Source organism: Lutjanus erythropterus, chromosome 14, assembly GCF_056507025.1.
Source record: "Lutjanus erythropterus isolate fLutEry1 chromosome 14, fLutEry1.hap2, whole genome shotgun sequence".
Classification (NCBI taxonomy): domain Eukaryota; kingdom Metazoa; phylum Chordata; class Actinopteri; order Lutjaniformes; family Lutjanidae; genus Lutjanus; species Lutjanus erythropterus.
The window spans coordinates 3153627-3178843 of NC_139330.1; the positions used below are offsets into that span (position 1 = coordinate 3153627).

At 40.8% G+C, this 25217-nt stretch overlaps 1 protein-coding gene across 2 annotated transcripts in view; it reads left to right on the forward strand.

Annotated features, from left to right (window-relative positions):
* The window catches only part of hectd2 (HECT domain containing 2), a 69008-nt gene that overhangs the window by 21565 nt on the left and 22226 nt on the right, over positions 1-25217 (forward strand). For both annotated transcript variants that reach the window (XM_084736289.1, XM_084736288.1), the window contains exons 6-14: positions 810-874; positions 1088-1133; positions 4772-4881; positions 6951-7099; positions 7604-7727; positions 9933-10029; positions 11299-11406; positions 14259-14391; positions 17554-17642. In XM_084736289.1, coding sequence (XP_084592415.1) covers positions 810-874; positions 1088-1133; positions 4772-4881; positions 6951-7099; positions 7604-7727; positions 9933-10029; positions 11299-11406; positions 14259-14391; positions 17554-17642 — 921 coding nt within the window. The remainder of the gene's footprint in view (positions 1-809; positions 875-1087; positions 1134-4771; positions 4882-6950; positions 7100-7603; positions 7728-9932; positions 10030-11298; positions 11407-14258; positions 14392-17553; positions 17643-25217) is intronic.

Consider the following 25217-nt stretch of genomic DNA (forward strand, 5'->3'; position numbering starts at 1 on the left):
CATGGCATTTCACAGCATTTAGTTTGCATTAAGTTGTGTGGAGACAGCTTGTCATTTCACACACAAATGTCAAAGAGAAAAAGTCATGATTACTGACACAGTAAAGAGTGACAAAGTAAAAAATAAAAGTTACTATTAGTACACATATTATTAAGTGACATACTTAACTTACCTAAGCTAACTTACGCAAGTAATGAACCTATTTTATCCCAAATGAAGATCTTTTCCTAAACCTAACCAAGTAGTTTTGTTGCTGTGACCATTTCACAATTTTAAGCACAACAAAGATCACCATGTTGATGAAAGTTACCTGACTGTGATGATGAAGGTCACCTGACTACTTTTACCACATCCAAAAATCATAAATTGCACTGGACTAAACAGTGTTAAACGAAAAGGTTAAAAGGACAAGACATTGGTGCCCCGGTGGCTCAGCTGGTGGAGCGTGTGCCCCAACATACAGAGGCTAAGGAAAATCAATGTGGAGATATGACACAGGTAAAGTCGTGTACACCATCCCATGAGATCACGTTGAAAAACACAGTGTCATAAAATATTTTTCCTGGATTCATTAGTCCAGTTCAGTCAGTGAATGTGGACAGAGCGGAGGATCTTTTCAAACACTTAAGACTGTCCTTGTAAACACTTCTATGTTCTTAAGTGACCTTTCTGGTTAAATTAAGGTTAGGTAAATATGGCGGCCAGTGATTCTGTTTCTCTTTGCGTGTCTTTGACATTCAGGAATGTTGATTCAACCCTCTGATTCTTTCTATTTTTAATGTTGAATATGTTTTGTTGTGTGTGTTCAGCCTCAGGACATCCAGAAGTCAGTGTTGAAGGGGATCATCAACAGCCTGCTGCGGGAGTGGAAAGGGTGAGAACACCTCTGTGGCACACATCTGCATTTTAATTAGCATTTTTGTGATACGTTTGTTAAATTTTATTCCCTACTTGATCTGTTTTGGCTTCATCCTTGTTTTCAAACAATGCAAACACAATCCAGATGATCTGATTATTGGAATTCATAGTAAAATGGGTGTGATTGTTGCAGTCGTGTGACAGGTTTTTGTTTTTGTTCTGTTCTCAGGCCTCGGACAAAAGATGACCTGCGAGCTTATTTCATTCTTGTTCAGGTAAGATTGAAAGTCCTTGAGACACAGTACAGACAGTCTTTGCTCAGAACATACGAAGACACCGTGGAGGATATTATTGGGCTCATAGTATTTGATCCAGAAGCGATGTTTAGCCCTCACGTTGTTTTCTGCTACCTTTCTCACCCTGTGACTCGCTCTATTGAGCTCAAAGACCCCTTTTTTGGGGCACGTTTCTGGCGATATTGCATAAATGCAAATATTAAAGAAGAGAGAAGCTGGTCCAGCTGTGTTATTGTGTGACTTCAGTGTTTTAAAAGGTTGAGTTCGGTTTCACAGAAGTCACAAAATTACACAAACAAACTAACAGATCGAGGCAGCGGTAGACCAGCATCTTCCAGGTCCTGATGGGTGTAAATGTGACCTGAAGCGTTTATTTAGGCTTCGAGTCTATTTTTTTGACAGCGCATGCATAAATGCAAGGCTGGCGCCCAGTAAAAAGACACTGGAATTGTATTTTGTCCAAATTTTGTAACCTAGGTGGAGCAGAGTGTGCTCCACAGCCAGACATCAGCTCACTCTGCTCAGGTTTAATCCCACAGATTCTCCCTTCACTTCAACCAACAGCTCAGAAACAACACGCGGGAACTGAAGAGTTTCTTTCTGCAGTGTTTTTCTGGGCAAACTGTACATTTAGTGCCACTAAAACAACTGCTCAACTTTAATCCCTTTCCTCCGAGCACAGCCACACTTTATTTCCCTCCTTTCTTTTTCATATCCACACCTACTGTACACACACACACACACACACACACACACACACACACACACACACACACACACACACACACACACACACACACACACACACACACACACAAAGACGCTGCAGTGCCTATGCATCGTGTTGATGTCATTTGATGAGGAATATTGAAAGAAAACTGCACACAGCGCAGAAAGTTTGGCTGCTCTTTGGCTGCTGACGCCTTGAAATGTGAGAAAAATATGGTGCAATATTGGATAGACGCTTCAGTGTGGCGTGAGCGCTGCCGTCATATGAGCGTGATGCTGACGTGACGTTTGCAGTCCAGACAGACAAAACAAAATTTTTTTTATTCTTTCTTTTTTCTTTTCTCATCCATACTGGGGAACAGAACTCTATCCCATTGTACCCTCGTCTGTCTTTCTCATTCTGCCCTCCTTTTTTGTCTTTTTACATTCGTGGGGTCTTTTCTTTGATGCTTCTTTGATCCTATTTTTGATCTCTCCCTCTCTTTTTCTCCCTCTCCCTCTCTGTCTCCCTCTTTTTCTCTCCAGTCTGATTTCCATATATGGTTTTGGGAATTAGAATCAGATAAAGACAGGAATCTACAGTAGTTCCACTGTGGTTCCATGCTCCATCAACACACTCTCACACACACACACACACACACACACACACACACACACACACACACACTCACACACACACACTCAAGCCAAATGGCTCAGTTTGTCCCATTTGACTTTGAGGACTCGCCTCGTCTTCCAGCTCTCAGGAGAACACAACCACACACACACACACACTCACACACACAGATGGGGACTGGGTGAGGTCATGTTGGAGTTGAGGACTGCTGGTTTCCTGTCTGATGACGACTCTCCCTCCTTTACAGGCTTTGCAGATCCACATTCAGCTCCTCTCTTCTTCTTTGTGTTAAACCCTGTAGAGACCGAGTGCAGCTCTTTGGGATTATCAAACTTATGTCACTTGTTATTTTTATTGCATCCAAACAGTCTGACAGACAGAACCTCGTGTTCTCAAAGTCAACATGAGTCATGTCTTTGAGGGAAAAAAACAAAACAAAACACAACAGCAGACATTTAATGCCAGCTGGATTCTGTCGTCTGAAAGAACTCGACCAGTTAATTCTGTCTCACTTGGACTGAAAAAGTGACAAATCGTCTTCTTCCCACAATCCTTTAGTTCAAAACCAGGTGCTGACAACATTATTCGACAAGCAGATGATCTTCACTGTTTTCCAGTTCTCTCAAACTAAACACTATTTCTAGTTCACAATGGAAAACTGATCAAATTAAGTACGCTTAGAGAATAATTCTGGTTTATTTGAACTCTGGTCTTGTTTTTGTGGTTCTGTCCATCATTTTCTTCAGTTATAACCAAGTTAATTGCTGAGATTTGAGAATATTATGACATTGTTCATGTTCATTGTTTATGTTGACCCCTCAGACTTTTTAGTGATGTTGGCACATTTCCAGATCGAATGTTTCGAGACAGAGAGCAATTAAAGCTGTAATATGTAACATTACCGCATAAAAATGTCTGAAAACTTGAGACATGTGTTAGATATATTGTTGAATCGTGTACTTGCACTATTCCAAACACAGAGAAATCCATTTATTCAAGGTAACGGTGTGTTTCCTTGCTAGCCGCTAACTGCTATAACTTAAATGTTTCGTGCCTGAGTCATGTTCAGTAACTTTTCGTCTGCAGTGGTGGTTGTTCATTGACTTTGCATTGCGTGAAGTTGCCTCCTTGTCATTTCCATGTGTGAGCAAACAACAGGAAAATGGCTAAAAGCTGGTGTGTGATGGGATGAACCACCAACAGGGTGAAGAACGCAGAACTACGTGTTTATAAGCTGCCAAACTGAAAAACTGAACTTTTAAGAAGACAAAAGTGGATACAGATGTGAAGCATCAGCAGGATGGGAAAACTGTGGCATCCTGACTGCTAAGTGGGTGCTGATAGGGCTGAACAATTCATGGAAATGTTATCAAAATCACAATCTGGCCTGCGTCAAATTTTCAAATCGCAGGAAGCACAATATGTGTTAAATGTCAGATGTCATATTTTTACAGACTTAATAAAACATCTTTGTTTGGTACAGATCCTCACACCATAATGATTTATTTTAAATGAAAATGCAAATAATGATGTAAAAATTTGCATTCCTTCTAATATTGTAAATCATATCGCAAAATAATCACAATTCAATATTTTTTCAAAATCGTTCTGGACTGGACTGGGTTTAGTAATATTATTTGGGTCTTTACATAACGAAAAGACTGGAAGAATTTTTACAAATGCAGTTTATGAAGCATTTAAAATGTGTATATTGTTTTACAGATGAGAGGAGAAAACAAGCCTGTTAAGTCTGCTGAAGTGTTTCACTTGTCAGTATCACATTTCCTCTGTGATCGGTATAGAGCACCAAAATAACTCTTTGACCTGCTGAAATCGAATATTTATAGTTAGCTACAGGCATTTTGGTAACATTTTAACCCTTGCTTGCGTATTGTGGTACTCAGTGCTTTCCCCTATGGTAGTTGTGGGATGTGTTGTGCTCTCTTTCTACTAACTTGGTGAGTAAAATGATATTTAAACTGGTCAAAATAATGGACAAAACCACCAGAATAAGATTCAAGTTGTAATGTTTTTTATTTATGTTACCATGCACTTAAAACCCTGGGGTTTAGTCCCAAAATTAAAATCTTCACCAGAGAGAAACAGATTAAAAAACTCCAACTTGTCTTCCGGAGTCACCAGCTGCATGTGTCCAAATTCAGGAGCTGGACTCTTTAGAATAAATATGAGTGGTTGGCTTGGTCACAATACAACATAAAATAATGTGTGTGTGCGTGTATGTGTACGTGTGTGTGTGTGTGTGTGTGTGCAGAACCCCCAGTACTCGAGCACCAGCACCTATGTGATCTACGCTCACCTCCTGAGGCAGATCGCGGCTTTGTCTGAGGCCGACCACCACTTCCTGGTTCACTGGCTCAAAAAGTAAGTGTGTGTCAACCTTTGATATTTGTTTGCAGAAGTTGCCAAAGTTTTATCTGGCTGTTTTTATCTATTTCTGTCTGTTTGTCTTTCTCTGTATTGATCTGTCAGTCTCTTCCTGCATTTACTTGTTGTGTGTCAGCAGATTTTACCCTTAAAAGGCCCCAGCGGGATTAAAGAAAAGCCATATTTTCTTATTATTTGCATTTGTATTGTTGTTGTATTATCTTTCTTCGTTTTTCGAGTGACTCTAAGGATAGTTTTAGACTGTTGAACAGATTGTAAAGCCCTCTGAGGGAAATTAGTTATTCTGGGGGCCATAAATAACCTCTGGACGTGTAGGCAGATTGGGTCTTGTCATCTCGCCATTGCAGCAGGGTTAGCAACTGATTGATAGCATGATGGAAACATAAATTTCAAATGTTTCCATATCTAACAGGAAATACTTTGCTCTGGCTCACTTTTCTCGAATGCAAATATCACACAGATTCAAGCTCTGATGGATCTCTTGTCGTTTGGTGCAAACCTCAAATTCTGACAAATTGCAACAGATGCACCAACTTATTTTTCATCATCTTTGTTTTCACTCTCAAATCTAAAGTGAAGAGGTCAGGCATTAGTAATGAAAATAACACTTTTGTCATTTTCAGATATAATGCATATAAATTATTACTGTCTAACCTTGGTCGGACAGTTGTTTGGCTTGTGTGTGGCATCACTATGCAGCCTGGAAGAGAAACTGTCAAAGGCTTGAGCTCGTCTCTGTACTGAGGGAATCTACAGTCTGCACTGCATGCATGCCCAGAGAAAAAAACAGAGATGGCATTAAAAGCTTGATGCACTTTACTAATGTCAGTACAGCTCTCTTGGCACAACTAGCTCTTCAATAAATCCCGCCCTCCTTAGTAACTGTTGCTACACCTGTCAAGCTTTCCATTCTCACGCTGTATATACGCAGTTTACAGTGATAAGAGTGGCAGATTTAACATCGAAACTGGGGGTAATTGTTGAAACACGAGGCCTTTGATTCCATAGAGAAGTAAACAAAAGCAGCCTCTCATTTCAAGCTGATGACCGTGGATTTTCTCGGCTAAAATGACGACTCATTTTAAGTATTTAAAGTTACCTAACAGCATGATACTTTAATGCTAAAAGACCGAAGCTAAAACTAGCTTACATCTCTCTTAACTTGATTAAAAAGAAGCGCAGGGACTAGATTAGTGCAGCAGACCTTGAGACGGTCACCCAGCCGGACCGTGCTGGACCCTTAAAGTGATACAGATGTGACTGTATGGGTTGTAGCTGCTGCGGTATTTGGCCAGTCACATGTTGATTTAATTGAAAAACACTTGTGGCAAGCAAAACCATACAAATTCATTTTTTTACTAGATCTGGGTACAAAAAGAATCAGTTGGATGGTTAGTTTCAATATCAGTTGGTACTGCGTTATTTCAAACAATACCTTAAAAGTATTGAGTACTGATGCTCAGCGCTGTTGGACAGACAGTGAAACAAATCATCTGCTGACACTTTGCTTGTTCTGAACACTGACTTGACAGCATGATTGTTTGGGAGGCATCACCAGTGTGCATAGGTACTGACGCCTACATCATTTGCATAGCAGCTCATGCAGATGTGTTGGTAATCACTGGACACACAAAGCTGATCATCATGATAATCACTCCCAGCCAGTTTCATCAAATCTTGCAGCTTTTGAAACTTGACACGCAGCCTACAATTACAGCTTCTGTGCGTCTCTCTCAGCCCGAATCAGGAGCCCTGAAGAATGCATCCTGTTTGTGGTGATGATTTACAAGCGAGCTGCTTCAAATTACAAGTTCTCTTTGGTTCCGCTCCGATCCAAAAACCCAATTTCTCTATCCAACGCTGCTATTTTTTTCTCTCTTCAAGTGTAAGTGTCTATTTTTGTGCGTGTGTATATTTCAGGGTTTGTGCAGTTTTGACTCTGCCAAGCTGCTGATGTTAACCAAGATTCACTTTGTGTGTGTGTGTGTGTGTGTGTGTGTGTGTGTGTGTGTGTGTGTGTGTGTGTGTGTGTGTGTATCCATCAGGCTGTCGGCGAGGCGTTTCAGGCAGCTGGTAGAGCGCCTCCTGCAGTTCATCTCCACCCGTCTGTTTCCTGCAGAACCAGACGAACTTCCTCCTCTGTCCAAATGCTCCTGGTGGATTCCTTCTGCTACCAAAGTGCTTGGCCTGTTCAGTATGTGTCAAACACACACACACACACACCAAAAGTCTGCAAGTTGACACATAATTCCTCAGATCCGCTTTGTTTGAATCAATCAGACAGCATCCAATCAAGTTGCAGCACTGAACCATGAAGAACTAATGTTATGTTATTGAAGATAATTGTGTTCACATACAAATACTACAAGGTCATCAACAAAGAATAAACTGCAGATTGCAAAACAGGCAGGTCAAAAAATTAGACGGAAACCCACCAACTTTTTGGACAAAGAATGGTAAGTTGAGGCTAATATTAACATAGTTAGCTAAGGATTACAGTAGCTAACGTTAGCTTACCAGCTAAACTTTGCAAACCAATGAGGCTGAAGACTAACTTTTACATTATGACTGTTGAGGACTTGAAACTTAAAGTTAAGGACTTGGAACTTACAGAACAATGACTTGGTCTTACCTCTGCTCAGTACAATAAGGCAGGTGCGAGAGATTTTGTCACATTTGATTTTGTTTCTCTCCTCAGATGCAGCCAACAGCGTCTCCTCTCCTCCCATCATGCCTTTCACAGACTTCTATAATATCACCCTGGAGCACATAGACTTCATGGAGGAATACAGGACCTGGCAGAACTACGGCAACTCAAACAGGTCAGATATGTCTATGTCTCTTTGACCTGTTTAACCATTAAACTGACTGGTTTGGCTCACTTCAACCACCACTTTTTTAATTTACTACTTTACTTAATTAATAATAACTTATGTTGTAAAGCACCTTTCACAAACAAAGTTACAAAGTGCTTTACGATAAATGAATGTCAAATAAAACAAATAAAAAAGTCTTAAGAAGAGAGGATTTTGAATTGAATTGTCATGAATGGTGAACTAAAATCAAATCATGCACCACTAGTGAAAGTACTGTCTGCTTTTTGGTAGACAAAATGTCCCCCTGCCCGTCTTCAGTGCTGTGTAACAGATTTGTTGCTTGTCTGGGTTTTTGTTGGTTCACTGACGTCAGCGACTCACCGCACTGTTTTTGTTGGCTTGTTATTTGCTACCATGTGTGAACACAGTTAGGTTTTAAATTATAATATACAAATGAACCATCCAGACAGCAAAATAAGACAAAGTTTAACTCTGTGGAACGTCAAAGCCGTGATGCACACCTCCTGGAAAATCTGAACTGAGTATTCTTTACAACACATTAAATAAAAAAGTCAAGGTTTTTGTCACATTGTACAGTCAGATTTAGAGGTACTGACTGGAGTTTTGACCCAGACCTGGAGGAAACCCACACAGGCCCTGTCCGATCCAGGGTTCAAACCCACGACCTTCTTGCTCGGAGACAGAAATGTTAATGCCCATTGCAGAATAAAAAGTGAACAGGTTGATATGAGTTGTCCTGGCTTCATTTCTCCCATAGACCATTCATCATTCATCATTTCAACATCATGTGGCACAGTGACTCAATACTGAATTGTATTTGTTCACTCCACAACAAGGACACACCACTTTTACTGAATTTTAGTGCTTCTTCTTTTTTACATTAATATATTTATGGAAAATTCATGATTTCATTTTAATATCAGGCTCTGTGCCCTTTTGACCATTTTCTCTTTCTTTGTTTGCCATCAAGTTGCTAACCGTGTACGCTACGCCTGCCGCACACGTTCTCCTGTGTTTGCCACCATTGTCTCAAAGAAATCCAGGGAAAATTCTAAATGATCCACACATCAAAGAAAGAGGACAAAACCAACAAAATTCAATCAAATGAACATGATCAGCCGTGCAAAACACTGATGAAACGCTCCTGGTTGGGCATGAAGCCGTGTGGAGGAGGGATCAAAACCGTGGTGCAGATGGGTTATCAGTGGGTTTCACTTTAGCAGATATGGAAAAAGTGTCCTTGAGACCATCATTCACTGCAGTTTCAAGGCAGAAATGCTTCATGCCATGTCTTTGACTGCTTATTTTGCTCATAATGTTGTCGAGCATATTAAAAACAACTGTCATTGTCATGAATAATGAAATATCTCAGCGCAGTATATTAGAGCCTGGAGTGATGTCTTCATATTGTTTGTTTTGGCAAACCAACAGCCCAAAACCCGAATAATATTAATTTTAATTCATTTTTTGGTTCAGTTAAATAGAACTGAGAAAATGAGCTAATCCTCACATTTAAGATAAATGTTCTGTTCTGTCAGCTGAGCGATTCATTAACCAATCAATTAGATAAAAGGCACAAGAAGTTGGATTGTGCTCATTACTGGTAATTGAAAGATAAATGTATAATAAATGATGGAGCAGTTGAACAGACAGTGAATAGTGACTTTTCCCAGGGAAAGTGTCTTTGGTCTCGCCTGCTAATAAGAAGCAGAAATGCTAACAGATGTGACAACACATTAGCTCGTCTAACCCGTGACCGAGACTGATGTTAGCTCCGTCTGAACATTCCTGGAAGTCAGACTGGAGTATCTCCTCCCGAGCAGAGACGAAGCAACGTTCCCACAGCTGCAGTTTATCCGCAATCATGGAAAGACTCTCAGAAGCCGTGAAGTCTGTTTCACGCTGCGTCACGGCTCGTTAACGTCTGATAAAGGAAATGGATCCAGAGTTTACAGTTCAAACGATCGCCTCTGAAAAGGCCCCGGCTGGTGTGGTCGGGAGTTCAGCTCATTTTGGGTTTGGAGGGTGCAGATTTCATTTGGATACAGCCTATAATTTTAAAAAACACTTGAGCTTTGGTCAGGAATGGAGTGTTTTTGTTCTGTCATTTTTAAAGAAATATATGTTTTCGAAACAGATTTTTAAAAAATACCTTTTCAGGGTTATTAACTTTTCACTTTTCTTCTTCAGGTTTTCCTTCTGTCAGTTTCCCTTCATCCTTTCGACGGTGGTGAAGAAAGCCATCATCCAGAAAGACTCTGAGCAACAGATGATCAGTCAGGCCAGGGTGAGACTGACACACACATATACAAACATCTTTGTACTTGTTTACTTGTGAGGAACATCATTTGTCCTAAATACCACACGTCCAAGACCCTGTTTACACCTGTTATTAACGTGTCCTGGATGTTCCGATCACAAGTGGACAGCTCAGGTGTGAATTCACCCAAGATGCACTTTGAGGACGCGTTGAGATCCAGTCTGGCCCTGTTCTGAGGTGGTCTGGGCCGCTTGTGACCACATTCTCTCTGCAGTGTGTACACAATGTATCCTGGACCACGTTGAAGGACTGCGTCCTCAACTGACATCCAGCTGTCTTATTTCCATTTGGTCCACTCTAATGTAAATGACGTGTCTGGGCTCTCTTACCTGCCAAGATAAGCAGCAGATGTTTGTGAACACAATGTCTGCTTCAAATGATTTCACCACGGACCGAGTAATATCCCCAAACTCCCTCTAAAAGTCACCCAGTTTTGTGAGTTTTTGAGTGAAGAGAAACTTAATAAACTTTGCAAAATGCTACATTCCTAATTATTTGGGCCTTCTTTTAAGTTCAGCAAATGTTATACACCGTGGTGGACATCGGAGGTGTCTTCCTTTGAATTTCTTTTCTGGGCCAGAACGATTGTTAAAATAAATGCAGAATGTTCACTGAATGAGTAAGTGTCTCTTTATGAGTTGTAAGGAATCATTAACAGTCTTGCAAACAGAATAGTTGGTTATAACGGTTAAATTGAGCAAAATGTTAATGGAGTCTGGCAGACATTGAGGCAGCAACTGAACCCCATTCCATAGTGTGTTTATGGAGCAGTGGGCTTTTGTTTTCAGGATAATGGGCTTAACTTTACATCAACAGACAGCCGACAGACTTATAAACAGCTGATCAACTCACAGTAGAGGACTTGTCCTTGCTTGTTATTGTCAGTTTATAATACTGCATGCGTTTTGTGTTCCTGCAGCATTCCTGCAGCCTGCCTGAGCTTCCTCGATTCTGGGGAGGAGGGAGCATGGGGGGAAAAACTTACTTCAACCACAGATTGTAGATTAAATAGGATTTCAATTTATTTAATGTACAGTCTATGGCTCCAACTCACTATTTGAACAGCTGTACTCATTTCTGCATGCAAAGTTGCAACATATTGCTTCTGTAAATTACATTTATCAAAGTGCAGCAATTTCTCCACCTCTGTGATGAAACCCAGACAGGAAACTATGGATTATTTACATGCAACACATGCATATCTACAGACTTAAACTGTGTGTGTGTTTTTCACAGCAAAGCCTGGTCAGTAAGGTTTCTCGCAGGCAGAGAGTGGACATGAACCTTCTGTTCCTCAACATTAAAGTACGACGAGCGCAGCTCCTCAGCGACTCACTGGATGAGGTTAGTACACACGCACACACACACACACACACTGACACACACACACACACTCTCTTGTTCTATCACATCTGTTTCAGATGTTTTCAAACCAAAGTACTCATAAAAGCAGGATTACATAACAATGTCTCACTATATAAGAAAATAGCGAACAAGCTTGAGAAGAAGAGTCGTGTTTTTATGCATCAGAACAGCTGGAGGGCTGAACGCGAACATGTGTGCAGGTGTTATTATTCAGAGACGTTTGCATGGTGATTCAGTTTATGCTTCTTGTAACGTCAACATTGTTTTTTCTTTTCCATTTAAAACTGGCCTCCGGACAGCGAGGTGCTGCAACCAATCAGCTTGTTCGACCCTCACACTTGTAGAAATTTGAAAAGTTCCTTTACTGTTTGGGCGTCTGTGACCAAAGAGAATAATCATGTTATTAGAGTTATTTAGAGACTAGGTGGGGCTAAAGTGCACAAGAAACCTAGTTCCAAAAAAATACATTTTAAAAAATTTGTTCCTAAACCCAGTTACTTAAATTAATCCACAGACCTCATTGTGAGCAGTTTCATGGAGGAACTACTTTCTTTCTAACGGAAGGAAACTGCTCACAACAAGGTCTGTGGATTAACTTGAGTAACTGGGTCATGATTTTTGGAAAGAGACACTGGTCTTGAATTTTACACAAGCTGAGTGCCATTTAGTTCCATTATATTGGAAAGAAGGCAGACATCTGTATGGCTGATATCTCCAAAACTCTGCAGCTCACACCAATAAAGTCTAAATGGAAGAATAGCACCACAGGCCAGGGGAAAAATATGTATTGTCAATTTGGGGGTAAACTGTCCCTTTAAGATCAGGGTATATAATGGAATAGTGGCATTAAAATGTACCAGAAACACCAAATTTGCACTTTTAGGCAAATCTTTTTCCTCCATGGCGCACACCCCCACATCCCTGTGGAAGGCCCAGTTTGAGTTTTGCAGAATTGCCACACAATTTAAAATGTACTATTTTTTCTGAGTAAGAGACTGTCGCACATAAGGGTTAACTTAACCTACTAAATTAAACAACACACACACACACAAAAAAGACAACAAGTGTCCATGCTAGCCAGGGAGGCTAACAAGAACACAAGCACAGAAAACAACAAGTGTCTTTGCTAGCTGGCGGGACTAGCAAAGCACATGAGGGCGCCCAGACCAGTGCCCTTGCCAACCATGGAGGTAAACAAGGCACAGGAAACACAAAGACAAGTGACTTCACTAGCAGAGCGCTCTAGCAAAGCACTTGTCAACCGCCACAAGTAGTCTAACCTGCTGCTGCTGCAGGATTAGACTACAGACTTGCAGACTGTAGTCTGCTGAACGGCCCACTGGACCTGATCGGCTGCACTCTGCAGGGTTTTGAGCACCAGGTCCTGATTGCAGAGCAGCTGCACCTGATGCCAATCACTGCAATCTGCAAGGGGGGAGGGGCAGAACCTGGGCACAGGAGAGCACAGCAGTGAAAACAGAAGGCTGCACAGACGATGTAAAATGTGAAACTATTGAACTTTTTTCAGCTCATGTTCAGGTCTTATTTATGAAAGAGACGGGGTCAGATTCTCCTTAAAATCAGACACAGTTACAGTGAGCAGGATGTTTATTCCATTTGATTTGTATTTAGATAAATTTATTGTTGTTGTTTTGTTATTTTTTTAGTTATTACGTTGGAAACACAACCACTTTTATCCACAGGGTCCTCCAACATCAAACAATCAACATCAACTATCAAAACCTTATAGCAGATGTAGGAGAAAATACAAGGCATAGGTAGCAAAGTTTGATTTGTCTCTGGGCGGAGATACTTATGAAAAGGATAAAAATGTTTTGCTAGGGTCAGTTTGACAATCCCAAATATAAAATCTTTTGGCTCAGAGTTCCAAACAGGAAAACAAATATAGTCTGAAATTTTCACTCAGAACTCTGAAAATTAGTCTGGAAAAATATGAGAATTTGAAATGTAAAATGTGGTAGGCAGCTTGTGAGGAGAACAGTGATTTTTTTTTTTTTTGTAAAATATATTCAGAAAACAACATTTTCTGTGGACAAGGTGAAATCCAGTGTGGTGCTGATGCAGTGACAAAGTGGTTGAACTAAATATCTGTAATTTACAGTTAAATTAGAGCATTTCTGCATGTATCTGCCTGTGTATAGTGGGTTTATGTGCACTGAAGTACTGAACAAAGATAATGAGAAAGGGATGAATTCATCTCCCAGATGCAGACACATCCCTTTACTGGAAACTGGGAATTTTAGGGCGTTATGAGGTTGTGATGACAAACAAAAATATATTTTTTGAAATGTGTTTTGTAATGAGAGAAAGAACAGCCAAATGTGTGGTTTGGGAACACAGAGAGGGCGGCGAAAGTACAGACACACTCAAGAGGATCAGCCTTTAATGTTGTACATTCATGTGTCAACCTCAAACGCTCAGTCAACCTAAACCTAAACTGTAAATCTGATGTGAGCCCTAAAATCTAAGTTTAAGACACGTTAAATGTTAGTTTCTACAAGTGAAATTCAGCCCACACAGTTCTCTGGTTGGAAAGTTATTTTGTCAGCAGAAGTTTAGAAATACATGATTGCAACATTTTCATAATTATGTTTGGTCTTTTAAAGGGATAGTTCAGATTTTTTTGAAGCTGTACTTCTCCATAGTCGGTGTTTAACCTACAGTAGATGTTGGTCAGCAAAAAACAGAACTATCCCTTTAATGAAACAGCCGCGTAAATGATGTAGTAGAGTGTGAAAGCAGTTTGTATACATCAGAACATAAAAAAAAACACAGTGATTAATTTTTGTTGAATTTGATTTATTCTACAGTTGACGAGGAAGCGGTGCGACCTGAAGAAGAAGCTGCGGGTGACGTTTGTCGGGGAGGCGGGGCTTGACATGGGCGGCCTGACGAAGGAGTGGTTCCTGCTGCTGGTCCGACAGATCTTCCACACAGACTACGGTGAGTTCACAGAAGTCAGAGTCCAGGATGTAATTCTTCCTGAACTGTGAACCGTGTCCATCAAAGAGCCTCAGCCAAGTGTGAATAAAGAAACTGGAAAATCTGAAGTCATTCAGTGGGTCACTGAGGAGCAGCTGAGAACAACAGATAAGGCTGAGAATCTGAGAATGACAAATAAAATAAAGGTTGAATGAATCCAGGGGGCGAATCCGGTTTGATGCAAATTCAATGGAAAGACAAGTCGTACTTTATTGAAAACAAGGGGAAAGAAAATCAAATTTTTATTGGATAAAAATGGAAAGTAAATTTTTATTAGATGGAGGTCTCAGTGGACGGTGAAACTGCAGCAGGAATAAGTGTCAGATGGCTGAGAAAAGCGGTCAGTGTTGGTTTTGGAAACTCAGCAACAAACTCATTTCAGAGCGGAGCAGCTCGTATTTTGACTGCAGCCTTTGTCTCTGCGTCTGTTTCTCTTTACAGTTTACTCTCCTGTCTTCACTGACTGCCTGATTCTAATTACCCCTGTTTCTCCGTGTCACTGTCTTTGTGTGGCCCTGTCTCCTTCTCTTCCTCTCGTCTTCTTTTGTCTTTGATCCCCTCCATTCATGCCTTGTTAAAGGAACAGTCCACCAAATATCAGTTTTCAGTTGCAGTATTTTGAGGTGGTGCAGCATGATGCTGCTTCCATAAAAAATAGACCCTAAAACGCACTGCGGTGCTTCAAGTTGCAAGTACAAGCTGTTCCTGATGGACTGACCACATCAAAGTTGATCTATCATCCACCCAACATCACCTGACTTCCTCCATTCATCCCGTCATAACACCAACCACTGTTAGAGCGTTCTGTCACAAGAACATAATTATATATAATTTTTTGGGGCACTTCTTCTTGGGAGGATTGTCAAGTTTAGCAGTTTAGAGTGGCGTCCACTGCACAGATAACTGGGAGTCGGTGCCTGATTGACATTCAGGACTTGAGTTTTTTTCTCAGTGTCGCACAGCGTCCCAAATTCTACTTTCAACTGTCCCAGATTTAACAAATGTTGTCTTTTTTTCACTCTACATAATAAATATCATTTGATAACCTTGTTTCAGTGCTTGTATCACTTGACTGACTCACTTTGGTGAGTGGGTGTTTCCCACAGTTAGTTTTGATTACTCTTTTTAATCACTGGTTGATTAATGCAAAATGCAAATTCACACTTGCTTGTGGTTGAAAATGTACATACACACTTTGAACATATCATAGAAAGCAATTTTATTTTAAACGCCACAATAGTGTGTAAATGTGTGTGACATTTAAACACTTAACAATTACGATAAGTTCTTCTACTGTCCCAGAATTGTCCCAGCCTTTTTTATTGTCCCCAGGACATTATTTCAACTCAACTCCAAACTGAAATTGTGTGAGTGAAACATTTCTGGAGCTGAACTTTCCATCACTGTTGCTCCAAAGTTTCTATTAACCACAAGAAACATTCTCACGTCATGTGAGGGTGAAAACCTTTATTGATATAGAATTTTCTCCAACATTTGCTGCTTCAATTCAGACTCTCTTGTTCGGTACATTGGAATTTGCTTGAAAATACTTGAATGGAAACCAAGCGGACGTGTGTCTGTGCATCTGCCTCTTCTCCTCTCTCTCTCTCCGTTACTTTCTATCTGTCTCTCTCTCTGTCTCTCCTCTGGTCAAGTTGTTCTTTCCATCGTCTTTCCATCTTTCCGCGGTCGTCTGTGTTTCTGGTGCCAGGGGACGTCGGCCCAAAGAAACACACTCAATGAAAGCTGTGTTCCCCTCATTAGCAGTGCAGGGAAAACCCCGGCTCTGCCTCTCACAGACACACACAGAGCAACACACACACACAAACACACAGCTGCACACAGGCAGGTGTACGCACACACACACACACACACACACAGGCTCTTTTATGCTTAAAGCGGTGTCAGTTTCGGGTGTTCGGAGATGTGAGCGCTCCAGATGTGTGTCTCTGCTCAGAACAGACTGCTGCTGTTTCTCTCAGTCGGAGCTGGAAAAGCTTCATCGTTCCGTCCAGTTTGTTCTACTCAGCTACCTGCTCATTATCCTGTTTTTATCGCTCACCAAAGACGTCGCAAATTTATCACTAATCTGTCAAACTAAATGTTTGCAGGTGTCGACGGACAAAGCACAGAGTTCAGACCACGCAGATTGAGTGTGATGTCATTCAGAGTGACACAGGGGCAGTTTATACCAGCTTTATTGACCAATCATCATAAGTGTTTTTATAAAATGAGTTTAAGCCTAATTTGATTTGTAAGTTCTTCTTGTGCAACATGTTTTCACTCCCAATTTCTCAGATACAGCAGCTTGTTCTGTGGCCCTATGCTTCGAACTGTGATGCTGTCAGAACGCGCTCACTTGACGTCCTCGTTCACGCCACACAGAAGCATCTGTCTATAGCAGTGGTTCCCAAACGGTGTGCCAAGGTGCACTGGTCTGCCATCAGACAAGTCCAGGTGTGCTGAGGGATTTTCTCACAGCCGCACACTGCAATATACAACTATAAAAAAGTTCTGAATAGTTTTTAATTTAGTATACCAGTTCTTGTAGGCACTCACTGTGGGATGGAGTGGCTTAAAAGGATGGAGCATGGCTTTATATCCGACTTCGTCCCTCTCCAGTTTCGCTCAGGCATCTCTCACGCCACTAGTCTGACGTCTGCCCAAGAGCCCATTGGACAGACACCCACACTATTTTGAACTGTTTTTTTTGACAATAAACACAGAGTTCTTCTTAAACTTTGTAGAGAAAAAGTGTCTCAGAAATTGGCTTCAAGGTGGAGAGAACAGAAGGATCCAGATTTTTCTTTTTCAGAAGAGGCCGCACTCCAGCATGTTCAACACAGCTGGAACACATCCTGAAATAAGAGAGGTTGTAGCAGCCAATAATGTAATAACATAAAACAAGAGTAATTGACCCAGCAGTATTAAAAACTTCTTTTAGTAGACGAGAGGAAATGCTGTCTGGGGGCAGTTTGAAGGCTGCAGATGATGAACCACCTCTGATAATGAGGGAGACGAGACAGAACTCGATCCGTCTCTCATCTGTCCAGGTTTTATTGATTTATTCATCACCAGAGACAAGGTTAATCTAATTCAAGTTATATTTTGTTTGTTTTTCAGGAATGTTCACCTACATAAAGGACTCGCGCTGCCATTGGTTCAGCAGTTGGAAGTGTGACAACTATTCTGAGTTCCAACTGGTCGGGACTGTATCCTTTATTTTAAAAAACAAACATACAAACCTTGGATAAAAGCAAACTCTCTCCCTTCATTTCACCCAAAATGCACCACCCAAAGTTCTCTTAATAAGGGAATGAGTGTATATCCTGATATTTTTTTAAGTTGCACATCTTTGTCTTTTCCCAGCAGCAGTAGCTTGTTTAGCATCTGCATAAACTGGTCACATTAGCATTTTAATGCTCTTCCATTATATTTCTTATTCCTCTTCAGTGGTTTCACAGCTTCTGTTTGTAGGTTTGTCTCCTGTGTGTGAGTGTTTTGGAGATGTTCAGACTTTAACGTGTGTGTAAAGTGCAGACAAACACATGCTTCTGTTTTCCTCCCTCCTCCTCTCACACCCTACAACACTCCTCTATTTTAAACCACAGAGGAGAAAAGAGATACTATAATGTGTGTTTTTGGGCTGTAAATCTGAACACTGAACAAATATACCTCAAACTAAACACGTCCAGAATATAAAATAAAACAGACGAGGTCTGAAACTGAAACATTTCTCCAAAACAAAGCAGGCTCAGCGATTTCACACCCACATGCTCTTACATAACAAACACGTCAAAAAAATTTAAACAGTCAACGGAGAGTTGTAAAAGACACTGGCAACAACATTTTTTAATAATGGACGCCGAAGGCTCTCGATGCCGCGAGCAAGACTGTAGTGTTTTATGTAGATTGGATGTGAAGTGAATTTTCTCTGGAGTGTTTTCACACTTCGAGCAGCCAGTTCACTGTACACGTTCTGTCGAGCGGGTTCACAACAAGAACCAACTTAACCTGTGTTCTTCAGCTCAGAATCAGACTGATTCAAATCGTACCAGATCTCCAGCTGTTTCTGTTTCTGTCAAGTTTGTCTTTTTACTTACAAAAAGGTTCTTTTAGAGTGGCTGAGGTTCTACCCAAAACCTGGGTGGGTTCTAGATCAACCCTTGGAATATAAAAAGGTTCTTTGAGGAACCCACTGAGTGCATTCTAGATAAAATTCTTGGGATTTAAAATGATTCTCTGTACAATCTCCTGGGTGGGTTCTAGATAAAACCCTTGGAATCAAAACAAGTTCCCAGTAGAACCCCCTGAGTGAGTCCTAGATAGAACCACTGGGATATAAAAAGGGTTCTCTGAAGACCCCCATCTGGGTTGGTTCTAGATAAACCTAAGGAATATAAAAGGGTCCTTGGTAGAACCCCCTGAGCATGTTCTAGATAAAACCTGTGGAATATAAAAATGTTTTCTGAAGAACCAGCTGACCAAGGAATGAAAAAACATTCTTGGTAGAAACCCCAGGCTGGGTTCTAGATAAAACCCTCAGTGAGGGTTTTTTGGTGGAGGGGTAGAAAGGTTCAAAATTATGTTCTTGAAATGGAACAGGGACAGTTCTATGATGATGGTAAAGGCCTTCAAGTGGTTTCAAGTGGAACTTCTATAAAATTTGTAGAAAAGGTTGTCGTAAGCAACTGGACTTGGTAGAGTTCTTGAGGATGTTTCGCCTCTCATCCAAGAGGCTTCTTCAGTTCTCTAAAAGGTTCCACCAGAACCAAAAAGGGTTCTCTTATGCAGACAAGCTGAAGAACCTTTTGTGGCTCTAGTTACTACCTTTATTTCTAAGAGTGTATTTTAAGCACTGGGAGAGGTCAGTTGTTTTTAAAAGCTGTTGAATTTAAGGTTTAAATTCCTGATTTGTAACACAAAAATACTAAGTATGCATAAACTCTGAAAACATGTCCACTTCACCTAAATCTAGACTTTTATTCAGCAACCTTCTGTTCTAGAAATTGTGTTTATATCGAACTAATTTGCTTTGCCAGTCGTGTTTTGTAAGGAAAGATAATTGCAGCCTAAGTTGTGTTCAAAGGCATGATTTGGATGGATGGTGGGCGGACAGAGAGCAGAGTTCATGTGCTGAGTCCTGCATGTGCTCATGTTCAGAAGCACATTTAAGCATCAGGTCAGATAAACATTGTGGCTTCAGTTAAATGTCAATAGAGTAAACACATCATATCTCATGCAGCAAGTCATTTTTGACTTTTTAATTATGAAATCAGGTCAGGATTTTTGTCTAACCTTAACCAAGTACTGTGAGTTCTTAAACATAATTGCAAATATTTTTTTTAAGTTTATTGCTCTTGTGGTTGTTTGTCTGGAAAACAAATGAAATATTGTCAGTGAACATTTTAGTGATTCGTTCAGCAGGGGAGTTTGAGATTTGACCAGATCTGCAGACAAGAAATCTTATAAATTAAGATGACGTATAAGAGTTTAAAGGATAGCATGTCCTGTAGCAGTTCATGCCGAATGGACTAAACAAGCTTGTATACAAGAGGATGTTATTCAGCTCTGCCTACTCCCACAGGTCCAGGCTGCGGCTGATCAAGAATGAAATTATTTCTATTTCATAATCATTATAAAGCTGTGAAACCTGATGTTAATGATGCAGATGACACTCTGTATCAACACCAAATACCAGATATATTAATCAACAAACTTTCCTTATTATGTAACTTCATTATAGAAAATCTGATTAGGCAGCATTATGTATCTTTCAGAATGTATTTGCTGTTTCAGATTAGTTGCATGTTATGTAAGTTCTTGGAGACAGGCTTGTATCCAGCAGACTAAAGACCACATAATATACCTCAAACAGCTGCACATTTTTTCCTCCTCTTGCAGCTTGTTTGAGCAAGAAATGGCCCTATTTTATCCAACGCTTACAGTAATTAAAGCATGTGTAGCATTCATTAGATAGTTGAAGTATGGACAAGGGTGCGGAGTTTAATACGTGACCTTTTGATAGAGCTGAGAGGTGCAGAACAGGACAGTTTTTCGTCACTTCATATGTTCCCTTATGCTGTTTACAAGGTATATTTTTAAATGGTAGGTTAACTCAATTTATGTCAATGGGTTAGTGTCAAAATAAGCTCTGCACCTGGAGGTCTTTTGAAGTGGACAGACACTTAAACCAAACTCTATTCAAAAAGCAAGCGTTTTTTCACAGTAAAAACTTTATTTACACATCACTAAGACACTTTTCTGATTCACTTTGATTTGCAAGCACCATCGGCACACGTCTTTACCTCAGTGACATCATTAGCTAACCTGTGGTGAAGTGTTTACAACAGACGTACACAACTTGCATTTACTGGCCTGGCACTTCAGCGTTTGTTCTCACTCAAGTGGAGTTGGTTTCTATTAAATATGTATTTTCAATCACATGATTTATTTTGAAATAATTTACACAACTTCTGCAGCCAAGAGTATGGAGCAATAGGAAATGCATGGACACAAATTAGGGTTCATTTTTCACTCTTATAAACACATGTAAACACAATTTACGTGGATGTTTCGTCACCTCGCTTATTCCCACCCAGAGCAAATCTGCATTCTTTTGCATCTTTCCACTGATTTTTATCCCTTCACAGCGCCTCTAAAATGTTCTTTGCATCCAGTCTGAACACACCCAAAATCTTGTTTAAGGTTCAGCATGTGGAGCTCTTAAGTTTCCTGTACTGACATGACTTTGCAGTGACCCTGAGTCACTGACCATCTGTTGACATTGATATTATTGGTATTTTTGATTTGTTTTATTCTGATACAGGGCGTGTAGGAGGTGAACAGAATGTCCTCCGGCAGGTTTTTTTGATACGTTTCTGTGAAACATTCATACATGAATCTCACACTGAGTTTCAAGTACTGCAGGAGGAGCTCTGCTGTCGTTGCAGCCACGTGTAATATGTACTTGCAGAACTATGTGCATATCTGTGAGAGTGTGTTTATATGGAGTATATATGTGTGAGTGTGTGTGTGTCTAGCGTGTGTGTAGAGAGAACGATCCAGCACTTTATCCTTAGTTACTAGCCAGCTGGGAACTGTCAAAAGGTTATATAACCTAATAGCTGCCTGTTCCTCGCCAGGTTATTGTGTGTGTGTGTGTGTGTGTGTGTGTGTGTGCGCGCGTGCGTGTGTGTGTGTGTGCGCGCGTGTGTGTGTGTGAGGGCAGAAACAGTGAGTGTGCAAGAAAAAAGTTAAAGCAAGAAAAAACGTAGAAAAGAAGGAAGGGTGGGAAATGTGTGTGTTGATGCATGTGTCTAAGTGTGTGTGTGTGTGTGTGTGTGTGTGTGTCTGTCTGTGCTCCTGGGTGTTCTACGCATGTTCCACATGTGTGCCTGCGCTAAGAGCTAATTTATCAATCTCCCTCGTTCCTGTTAAGTCGTCATGGTAGCATTGCGTCACTATGGAGATGGAGAGGGAGCAGCAGCGGAGGGGAAATGTGTAACAGAGAGATTGAAACCAACAGACAGAGAGAGAGAGATAAATGAAAAGCAGAGAGAGAGAGAGAGAGGTGCAGTGGGGGGTGGAAGATGGAAAGATGGAGTATAAACAGATGTAAACAAACACTGATGAGACAGCAGAGAGGAAAGGGAGACAAAGTGGGACATGAAAAGAGGAAGACGCATGTAGAGAGATGAGACTGAGGCACGGCTGGATTAACCTGCTGGAAGGCACCAGCCCAAAATGCATTGCAGCTGCCGTCTTTCTCCTATTTTTTGTGCAACGTGTACAGTATCCGTATTCTGGAATATTATGTAGTCACAGGTTTGCACAGTGGTACTGATGAAACACAAAGTACTCTGAGAATATAGGATTTGAAAGTACAATACCATCTGAAATAACGAAGAACTGCTCTTCAACAGTTAAACACTAATAAGACTTTAAAACTGTACCAATGACGCAGCACTGAAGGAAAGTAAGCTAACCAGTAATGGAATAATCATGAACATTACCACACAGTGGTCCTGGGGCTTTTCAGTAATCTTTCAATCACACTTTTGATATTGATTTGATTGAATGTTCAGTGTTAATATTTTGATAGAAATTTGTCTGCAGAGACTCTCATCATGTCTCACATAAACCATACAGATTCTCTCCATCGTCTGTGAACACCAACTTTGACTTTCCAACTGAGCACAGTGAGCAAAGTGGGCAACTTCAGCACGACTCCAGAACACCGAGGGCCTTGAATGCTCCTTTCTTAATTAAAAAGTTGCTTAATAAGAGCTGTAAGATGGGCTTCACTTTATTTAAAGATGTTCCTAAATTAATGTGTGTTTAGTCAAACTACCACAGAGCAGTGCAGGAATATTATCAACTGTTTGTGTGAACCGTCATGTGTGAACATTTTCTCCTAGTATCTGTGGTGGAGGTTTTGCAGACAGTTCACTTTTGGATGTGAGTACGAGTATAATTAGAAAATTAGTTGCCTGATATGTGTGTATTTATGAGTGCTCCATATCGACTTCATGGAGGCCAACTCAGACGGTTACTGGTATCTGTGAATGTGGTTTGTCATATGGAGTCATCAGATAACTACAATTCTGGCTGTTTTGTTACTGTTGAATTTTACTACCATCTGCTGCATTTTAAGATGTAATTTTAACGACTTCATCCTTGGCCTGTGCTACATCCTTCCACCAAATTTAATTGGGCCAGTAGTTCTTCCGTAATCCTGCTGACACACAGACAAACCAAACCAAAAACACAGCCTCACTGGCAGGGTTAGTAAGTCTAACGTCCTGTCTCGACTGCAAGCAATTCAGACGCGTTTTTCACCTGAACGTCTCATGAAACAGAAACACTTTTATTTTATTAGTGCAGCTGCAGAAGCTCCAAGCATCTTTTCATTTAGACCTAAAGTCTATTTTTTCGACTATACACATGTAAATGCAAGGCTGGTGCCTGAATGTGCTCGACAGCCGGATATCAGCCCACTCTCCTCCTGACTCTTCCTTCACTTTATGGGAAGCAAGACATTGGAACTTCTTGAACTTTTTCTGCTGTTTTTCATGGGCAAACTTAACATTTACTGCCACAAGACACCTGTCTGTCCTGAGCGCCACCACCGGCACCTCTCTCTTCCCTTCTCCTCTCCTCTCCTCTCCTCTTTTTTCATCCACACACTATGAGCACAAACTCACACACTGCTGTGCATATGCATATGCATATTGAGGGAAAACTGCATATTGTATGGAAAGTTTGGCTGCTCATTTGAGGCTGGACGCTTCGAAATGAGTAGACAGTACGGATCTTATATAGACAGATGCTGTCATCACATGAGTGTGATGCTGTTGTGACGTTTGTGGTCTAGACAAAAGGTAAAAGTTCGTGTTCAGTTATGTACAGTGGTGCTTTGAGGTAAATGCTAACATGCTCATAATGACAGTGTTAACATTTGATGTTCATCGTCTTAGTTCAGCATGAAACATTTGACCAAATTCAAATGCAAAATATTGAACAAATTGAGTGTTTGACTTTGTGGCTCTCGATGCAAAGTTTGGGGATCATCGCAGTCAGAAGAATTTATCATCAAGAAACCATAAATGTTCGTACAAAATAAAATGGCGGTCCATCTAACAGGCCTAACTGAGGTATTTCAGTCTGGACCAAACTGGTGAACTTTCTTTGTTGTTGTTGTTTTTGTGTGCTTCATATTTGCATAATATTGTTGCGAATCTGTTTTCAGTTGTCGTTTTGTGGCTCATTTTTTCTGTCGCACCAATGAGGCAACAGTGAGTTTAACAACCAGTCGGGCACACAGAAGGAAGTGGGCAGAAACACAGACAGACACAGAGAGAGAGAGACAGAGAGAGGTAATGTGAAACAGAGCGGGGATGAATAGAGAGAGAAGGAGAGAGAGCTTTATTCATGGCTATCCTATAAAGTGAAGATATATGAACGAGAGCCGACATGCTTCTGTTACACTCTGTTTGATATCTGTGTGTGTGTCTGTGTGTGTGTGTTTGACTTTTTAATTACCTTAATGGTTGTGATAAAAGTGTAGTTTGTTTATTTTCATGTCTGTGGCTGAGTGTGTGCGTGTGTGTGTGTGTGTGTGTGTGTGTGTGTGTGTGTGTGTGTACAAAGATGTATTTATTTGTGTGTGTCACCTACCTGTAATCAGTAGTGTTCAGTTCACACACACACACACACACACACACACACACACACACATTGAACCTACACATACAATTACACCACATATGGTTACCACATGTGGCAGCTGTGAACACTTTGTGTGTGTGTGTGTGTATGTGTGTGTGTGTGTGTGTGTGTGTGTGTGTGTGTGTGTGTGTGTGTGTGTGTGTGTGTGTGTGTGTGTGTGTGTGTCTTGGGCCACCACCCCTTGGACACAGAAAAAAAGCAGGTGGATGGGACTTTCAGCCTGGCTGCACACACACACGCACACACACACACACACACACTGAAGTTACACAATGAAGTCATTTAGTTACATTAAACTCTTTCTGCCATTAAAGAAAAAAATGTCTGGTCTATCTTTCACTTTCTTTCACACACACACACACACACACACACACACACACACACACACACACACACACACACACACACACACATACACACTCAGCGGTCTGAAGTAGGAGAGTCTCACTGCAGCTGATCAGTGTCTCAGTTTCATTTGTTCATCCTGCTCAACATGATTTCATTGGATGGTGCACAAGTAGCACAACTATTTTTAGGACATTCTGCATGTCAAATCT